Source organism: Xenopus laevis, chromosome 7L (genome assembly GCF_017654675.1).
Source record: "Xenopus laevis strain J_2021 chromosome 7L, Xenopus_laevis_v10.1, whole genome shotgun sequence".
Classification (NCBI taxonomy): domain Eukaryota; kingdom Metazoa; phylum Chordata; class Amphibia; order Anura; family Pipidae; genus Xenopus; species Xenopus laevis.
Window position 1 is genome coordinate 35,204,356 of NC_054383.1, and position 8,948 is coordinate 35,213,303.

Genomic DNA, 8,948 nt, shown 5'->3' on the forward strand with positions numbered 1-8,948 from the left:
AATGGCCAATTCTAAGCAACATTTCAATTTTTTATAATTTATTTTTTACACTTATGTTAGTAATTATATATAGTTTATAGTAATTATTTGGGTTATTTTCTGATTCATTCAAGCTTTCAAATGGGGGTCACTGACATCATCTGAAAACAAATGCTCTGTAAAGCTACAAATGTATTGTTATTGCTACATTTTATTACTTCATCTTTCTATTCAGACCATCTCTTATTCATATTTTAGTCTCTTATTTAAATCACTGCATGGTTGCATGGGTAATTTGGACCCTAGAAACCAGATTGCTTAAACAACAATCTCGAGAGCTTTTAAAAAGCTAAAAAAAAACTCAAAACCCACAATAATAAAAAATAAAAACCAATGGCAAATTGTCTCAGAATATAGCTCTCTGCATAATACTAAAGGTGAACAACCCCTTTATGAAAAATGCTTTTAGAAAAATGCTTTTTATGCTTTCAGCATGAATGAATAAAAGACTGAGCCGCATTGATAATGGTGTGTAGTTCAGTTTCTTGACAAAAGTCATAAATAAAAAATAAACAATAAAGAATAAAAAAAGAAAGAAAAATAAACTAGAAAAGTCTCTTTCCAAGGTAAACCCCAGTCCAAGGGTTTTCCAATCATTTTTGCAATATGTAGAAAATGTTAGTGTAGGAAGAGACCACCCACTAGTAAAGCAGTAGCCAAAGTGTTTTTTTAAATGAAAAAAGTCTTTATTAGGACATATGCAAGACTAACATGTTTCGTGTCCACTTCAGGCACAAAACGCGTTAGGTTTGCATAAGTCCTAGTAAAGACTTTTTTAATTTTATAAAACACTTTGTCTACTGCTATACTAGTGGGTGGTCTCTTTCTACACTCAAATTTCCTAATTTTACAAGCACTAACTTAGGTATAAAGAGCTAGGTTTGAAACAAAACTCAAGAGTACATTAGTGCTATTCATAAAAGGTACTTTACCATCATAATATATTTATATAGTACCAGCAATTATGCAGTGCTTTACATTCATTTATAACAAACAGGGGTTTACAGAGTAAACATAGGATCACAGAGCCCTATTCACAAGAGCTTACAACTTTACACCCATACATGCAATTAGCAACTGCCACAGGACGACAGCTGGTCAGCCGGGGGAGCAGGTCTGTGCTGGCGGGGGCCCATGAAGGCCGGGCTTCAACCGTGAACATCCCTATTGAAACAACTGAACATTTTCAATGAATGTATATTGGAAAGTTGCTTAGAATTGGAGCTTCTTTCATTGTCCAAATTCTGGGTGGAGTTCCAAGCACAAAGAGACAACATCCTTGTAGGTCACGGGGAACATCTTTTACATCAGGGCAGAAAAGGGGCACATTGCTATACCATCCCAGTACAAAATGCACAGATTTTCCCCTGACTGAGGGAGTCACTTTAATGCACAATGCAAAGATATGCCAGAGTGTTGTAATAAGCGTTAGTTGTTGCTGTTTTCATTTGATTTATTTTATGCTGGTTTCTCGGTAATATAAAAAAAAATAATTGTTGAAAATAATATGAAAAATAAAATTATTTAATAAAAAACACACACAAGTGCAGCAGAACATTAATGTATTAATATAAATATTTGCAGTTGATGGGGAAATGTGTTATAAGGCCATAGTGGGAATTTATTAATCAGCAAATCTGAAAAGACAACTCACTCATTGCTAGCTTCTGTGTGTTCAGAAATTTCCTGACCCTAAATAAAAAAAAACAGATATTATTCGAGACTGAATTTTAAATGAAATACCAAGACAATCTATTTCAGGAGTCAGAGCTATAGCATCTAAACTTGATTTGCTTTTGTTTTAGAGCATTTCCTATTTCTGGCACTTTCAGATACAGTTCTACTGACAGCACCAATCCGAGCACCCGTTATGCAGAATGATAACTATTATAACAGGCAATCGCTTTATTTTTTGGCTTTTTTTGGCCTATTTCCCATAAACAGATGGGAAACTACAAGAACACAGCTTATTTTGTGCATAGAACAGGGATATAAATGAGCTGAAGAGAGTGCAGAGACATGCAACTAAATTGGTTAGAGGGATGGAAGACTTAAATTATGAGGGTAGACTGAGGTTGGGGTCGTTTTCTCTGGAAAAAAGGCACTTGCGAGGGGACATTAGAGGACATTATAGACAAATAGCAGGGGACCTTTTTACCCATAAAGTGGATCACCGTACCAGAGGCCACCCCTTTAGACTAGAAGAAAAGAACTTTCATTTGAAGCAACGTAGGGGGTTCTTCACAGTCAGGACAGTGAGGTTGTGGAATGCACTGCCGCGTGATGTTGTGATGGCTGATTCAGTTAATGCCTTTAAAAATGGCTTGGATGATTTTTTGGACAGACATAATTTCAAAGGCTATTGTGATACTAAGCTCTATAGTTAGTATAGGTATGGGTATACAGAATTTATGTAAAAGTAGGGAGGGGTGTGTGTATGGATGCTGGGTTTTCATTGGAGGGGTTGAACTTGATGGACTTTGTCTTTTTTCAACCCAATTTAACTATGTAACTATGTAACATCCTTCAAGCAAATGAGTACATGAGTTTCCAGTAATATATATATATATATATGAACAGCAGGAGTTGGAGCCATTTAGAGAAAGTGTATTCGCTATAATTCTCTAAAAGCAAATGAAAAATATATGCAATGATATGTATATATTTATATATGTATAGTACAGGCTCCTTATTGAGCCAACCCAATCACCGCTTCAGTGGTGGGAGAAATGCTTGCCACCCCAGGTTGGAGCAAGGAGCTGATGCTTTGTGCAAGGGAACTCTGATTCACTTGCAACATTCCAACGTCCCTCTGTGCTATGCGCTCTTATGCAAAAAAACATACAGGACAATTCAAAAAGTTATTTATTAAAATGGCACATTTATCAAAGCATGTTGTGCTGTGGTGTTAGCACTCAAAGGGGCAAATTTACTTGCCGCCAGCGATGGCTTTGCGCACATCGCAACACTTCGCCAGGCGTAAATTCACCTGGACAACGCTAATTCACGATGATCCGAAGTTGTGCACAGGGTACCGAACGCTTGCAAAGTTGCGCTAGCGATAATATGATCAGCAGTTTGAAGTTACGCTAGCGTTGGCTAATTTGCATACCACGTGCAGTTAAAGTACAATGGACGTATATGTTGCAGCAAATACATTACCCTACACAAGGCCAGGGAACCTTAATAAAATAAAATAGAGTTGTTATATTGCCCTACACATGTTCCCACTGTATAGTTTAGGTGCCATATGTTAGCAAATGTAAAAAAAATCTTTTTCAGCCTATCACCCTTTAAAAAAGAAAAAACGCCAGCCATTTTCAACTTTTTTTGGACCAAGTCCTATCTACTCTATTGCACTTGGCCTGGTCTGAGCTGGCAAAGTAAACTCTCACCCAAGAGGTAACGTTCAGGAAAATCTTAGTGAATTAGTGAATAGTTACGTCCATTCGCCAGTGCGAAAATTCGCCTGGCGTTAGAGTGCGAAGTAGCGCTAGAGGATATCTCCTTTGCTAGCGAATTTACGCCAGGGACCCTTAGTAAATTGGCGAAGTGGCAGAATGACATCACGCTGGTGAATTCGCCCTTTAGTAAATTTCCCCCAGAGTAAGAGAAGGGGGAATATCAAGCTCGAAGGATTTACTGCATTTACTTAGATCGAAGGAAAAATCATTCGATCGAACGATTCGAAGGATTTTAATCCATCGATCAAACGATTTTCCTTCGATCAGAAATTAATTAGAAAGTTTATGGGGAAGGTCCCCATAGTCTAACATTGGTGCTTGGTAGGTTTTAGATGGCGAAGTAGGTAGTTGAAGTTTTTTTTAAAGAGACAGTACTTTGACTATTGAATGGTTGATTAGTTGAACGATTTTTAGTTGGAACCATTCGATTCGAAGTCGAAGTTGAAAGTCGAAGTAGCCAATTCGATGGTCGAAGTAGCCAAATTTCGAATCCTTCACTCTAGCTTAGTAAATGTGCCCCTATATGTTCTCACCAAGTTTGCTTCCTTGGGCTCAGGTACTGCAATTTCATTCCACACTATATAAACATACAGTCAGGTTACATGGCACCAAATAAATGTAACCCCAGTTTATGTTTTGTAGGTGGACTATTTACTAAATTACTTAGAAGTACAGCTTTGAAAAACGAGGTGCTATTTCTTGTCCAAGAAGCATTTTTTTGTTAATCCAGGACCTGATTCCAGTTAAATCAAGTTACATTTTTTTAATACAAGATTTCATTAAACTCCCCACGCTGAAGCCAGATCAAACCTTGAGACATATAGAACAGCTGCACATTCTTATTTTGTTACCCTAGACCCAGATACAGAGTATAACTGTAAGGAAAACGTCAGACATGGATAGGAAATGCTTTGGTTATCACGGAGTTGAATGTGAGTATAAATACCTCAGTGATTCATAAAGAGATCATGCAGTACATGCCTTGACATCAGGGAAGAAATGAAGCATTAATTATTTTATACAGTGGAATGCTGGTTCTTGGGATAGAATAACCAGCGTAATTGCCATGGGACCATATTCTGAGAAGCCTCTGAAGCCTGAAATATGATATTTTGTGATAATATGACACATTTACATTTATAATCAAGCCTTTAACTCTCTTTAATTATCAAAGGATAATTATATTGCAATTGGTCGCATTTTCATAAATTTGTGATTTGACAAAGAACATTTTCATTTGAAAGATGATAATAGCACCGCCAGTTGAGTCCTAAAGTTTGCCTATAAGATTACATATTTGCATATTACAATACATTGCCTCTGTTAGTATTTAGTGGTATTGCGTTAACATGACTAGTTTTACACAAGGTTCTCACATTTATGTTACTGGAATTTGTGCCCATTCCTCCTGACTGTTACTGATCTGTGGGGCTACTATTTTTTTTAGTTCAGTCCAAGTCCACACATTTTATATGGGATCCAGGTCTAGGTTTGTGATGGCCACTCCAATACTTTCACTTTGTTGTCTTTAAACTGTTGTCATGCTGGAAGTTATCACAAAAAGATATCACAAAGCTTTAAGTTTCTGGCTGATGTCTTGAAGTGTTGCTTCAGAATGTCTACATAACCTTCCCAGGTCCAGACTGAGAATTAAAATAGGCCCTGGCATTTCAGGTACACAGAGGCCCAATCTGCCCACATAGAGGGCCAAACAGCCCCCACCAGCCCACTAAATACTGACTTTCTATGGGACCTTATAGCAGCCCCTGTGGCATTTGCCAGAACTCACAGATTGCCAGTCCGGGCATGCTCCTTCCTCATGGTGATATCTAATTCCTGAAGTGCACCAGCCCACAACTCACACAGCATGATGCACCCCCATGCTTCATAGTTGGGATAATATTCTTCGGATCAAAAGCATCATCTTTCTTCTCCATACACAGCAGTGATAACTATGGCCAAACAACTCTATTTTTGCTTCATCTGACCAGAGTTACATCATCCAAAAGTCTAAAGGTGGCCATAGACGTAGAGATCCGCTCGTTTGGCGATGACCAGAGTTACATCATCCAAAAGTCTAAAGGTGGCCATAGACGTAGAGATCTCCTCGTTTGGCAATGTCGCCAAACGAGCGGATCTCTCCCCCTTATGCCCACATTGAAGTGATCGATATCGGGCTGATTCGATCGTGGGCCGTAGGGCCCAACAATCGATCATAATGGATCCGATACTGGCGGTCGGATCGTGGGGCCGCATATACACACAGATGCGGCCGCGATCCGATGGGATTTTTTTACCTGCCCAATCTAGATCTGCCCGACTTTTGGCCAGATATGGATCGGGAAGCCTGTCGGATGGCCCCACACACGGGCCAATAAACTGCCGACTCGGTCTGTCGGCAGCTTTTATCAGCCTGTGTATGGGGGCCTTTAGTCTTTGTCTTAGTGATCTGCAATCAGTCTTGCTTGTATATGCAGGGGTAGGGATAGGGGCTTCTTTTTGCTAGACAGAATTTAAGGGGCAACTAAAGTCTAAAATAGAATAATGTTAGAAATGCTGTATTTTGTATACTAAATATAAACATGAACTTACTGCACCAGAAGCCCAATTAAACAAATGATTTATGCTTTGGCGCAGGGGGCTGTCATCTTGTAACTTTGTTAAACATCTTTGCAATACCAAGACTACGCACATGCTCAGTGTGGTCTGGGCTTCAGTTGGAAAGTTAAGCTTAGGGATCTTCATAAATGATCAAAACAGCACAAGTCAAATAATATCTGACAGAAGCCGATGCAGCAAGACTGATTAATAATCAGAATATACAGACTGCACTGGGTCTATGGATACAAATCTACACAGTTGTTACAGGGAAACAAAGAAAGCTGCTGAGTTCTGGGAAGTAGTTGGGGGGGGCTCCCCCCTGTCATTTGAAAGTATCATTGTTTCCCTGCACAGCAGTTAAGGACTGTCTGAAGTTTCCTAACTGCAGCTGTCAGACAAAATGAAGGGTGAATTTCACTGCATACAGTCAGGTTTCTTATAAAAAGGGTACACATGTTTTAATAAAAGTATATTGGAGGTTTTCTTTTCATTAAAGAAAGTAAAAATGGGATTTTATTTTTTGCCTTTACATCCCCTTTAAGGATATGGTGCTGAAGTGCTCTCTTAAAGGAGAAGAAAGTTAAAACTAAGTAAGCCTTATCAGAAAGGTCCACCTAAATATACCAGTAAACCCTCAAAGTAGTGCTGTTCTGAGTCCTCTGTCAAAAGAAACACAGCATTTCTTTCCTTCTATTGTGTACACATGGGCTTCTGTATCAGACTTCCTGTTTTCATCTTAAACCTCCTTGCCCCGGTCGTGAGTATGCTCAGTTTGCTCCTCTCCCCCCCCCCCTTCTCTGCTGTAATCTGAGCCCAGAGCTATAAGCTAGCAGGGAGATACTTAGGCAGGAAGTGATGTCACACCAAGCTAATACTGCAGCTGCTATCCTTTTCTGATCTTTTTACTCAGGTATGGTAAAACGTTCTACAGAATATATATAGCATTCTAGCTTGCACTATTGCAGCTAATCTATTGGCAATAAAATGCCTCTGTATAAAAAACCAGGTTCATTGTTCTTGGAACATGAACTGATGACGTTAATTGGAATTGGAAGAAGCAAGTTATCTCAGGGCCAGTAGCGGGCCCATGTCTAGGATGGGGAGTTTAGGAGGGTGGCTCATAGGTATGGTAAAAAAATTTCCCCAAGCTTGTCACCGTATACTTGCTGCTAAATTCAGTTTCATAGCTGAGGTGATTTAACTTGATGTTAAATCATGATCGCTTCCTGCTCTGTCTGCTCCCATGGGAATTACACAGGGGAAATGTACAACATTTCTCAATAATAAAGGCTGTGCACTTCGATAACATCTATGACCTAAAAACACTATCCTGCTATTGGCACCATTGTACATCCCCCCATTATGCAGAAACATCTTTGGCACTGTTGAATTGGAGGCATTACCCAATAATATCAGAATAATAATATCAGAATATTTGTTTTAAAGAAATGTACATTTGTTTTTGCTCTGTACTTCTGTTTGTACTTAGATTCATGAAAATTAACTGTATTTGATCATATGGGGGTCATATATAAACAGTGGGCAAATATGCAGCTGGGCAGTAACCTATCTGATGTTTGCTTTTAGTGTTCAACCTGCATTTGGCGGAAAAAAGTTTATTGCTGATTTGTTGCTATAATATTTCTTAATATTTCTTAGTAAAAATCAGCAATCCTTCTATAAACAAACACATGACACAAAAAAAGTTAAAACTAATTCTAGTGCAACTTTTCTTCTACAATTTAAATTAATTTTGGAGGTACAGCTATGGGATCAGTTATCCAGAAACAAGTTATCCTCTACATTCCAGGAGGGCCATCTCCCATAGACTCCGTTTTAAACAAATAATTCACATTTTTTTTAAAAATATTTTATTTTTTAATGTAATTACAGTACTTTGTACTTGATCCCAACTAAGATATAACTAATGATTTATGGTGACAAAACAATCCTATTGGGTTTAATTAACGTTTAAATTAATTTTTAGTAGACTTATAAGTATGGAGGTCCAAATTACGGAAAGACCCCCATATCCTGAAAACCCCAGCTCCAAAGCGATCTGAATAGTAGGTCCTATACCTGTATACAGTGTAAAAGACAATGCGTAGCCATTAATCTGCCTGGCTGAATAAGAATTAAACTTGGTAGGGTGCTTACTCCAGCTTTACACATATCTTACAGCACCTGAACTACTGGTTTAGGATTCCAGCCATAGGGAGCTGAACGTATCATTGTAAATCAATTCTTGTTTTCTACAAGAGATTTTAAAAACATATCTACATCCATATATTGTTATTGTTATTGCTGGCAGATTGCTCGCTTCACATTCCCCTGTGTATAGTAAGACAAACAACAGAAAGAGGGAATAAATGCAGTGTCTTACCATCCAGCATTTAGACAGACATCCAGCCTCTGCACTTCCTCTGTCCTACATGGTCCTTGGTCTCGTGCCTGCCTCTGTCAGGACAGCAATGGCTGCTTTCTTTTTTTTGCTTTTTAGAATGCTAATTATAGGTACCCTCCTCATCCTGCTATGGAAAAAAACATTATGCCCTGCCAAGAAGTGAAGAGTTCACACCACTTGTAGCTTGCTGGTGTTTACGCAGTCTGTCTAATGGGGGTCAGACTAATGTAGACAAATGTACAAAAAATGGTACCTATTTATCTTGCTATGTCTCTGTCTCTCTGTTTTATTATCTACCATTTTGTTTTCTTTTTCTTCCTTTGGAGGATTCATGTATCACTGGATCAAATAACAAATCAAAGGATAATTTGAAACATTTTTATAAGTGTGCATCTGTATTCAATGAAAAATAATACTTTTTCTAAGTGGGCAAACAAGCC

The 8,948-nt window shown here is 38.4% G+C and overlaps 1 protein-coding gene across 2 annotated transcripts in view; it reads right to left on the reverse strand.

Moving 5' to 3' along the window:
• Positions 1-8,582, reverse strand: part of mypn.L (myopalladin L homeolog) — an 82,550-nt gene extending 73,968 nt beyond the window's left edge. The window contains exons 1-2 of one of the 2 annotated variants that reach the window (XM_018225342.2): positions 8,488-8,582; positions 1,694-1,731 (exon numbers count right to left, since the gene is read on the reverse strand). In XM_018225342.2, coding sequence (XP_018080831.1) covers positions 1,694-1,731; positions 8,488-8,490 — 41 coding nt within the window. In that variant the 5' untranslated portion in view covers positions 8,491-8,582. The remainder of the gene's footprint in view (positions 1-1,693; positions 1,732-8,487) is intronic. The other variant, XM_018225343.2, reaches the window with a different exon arrangement.
• Positions 8,583-8,948: the final 366 nt, after the last annotated feature.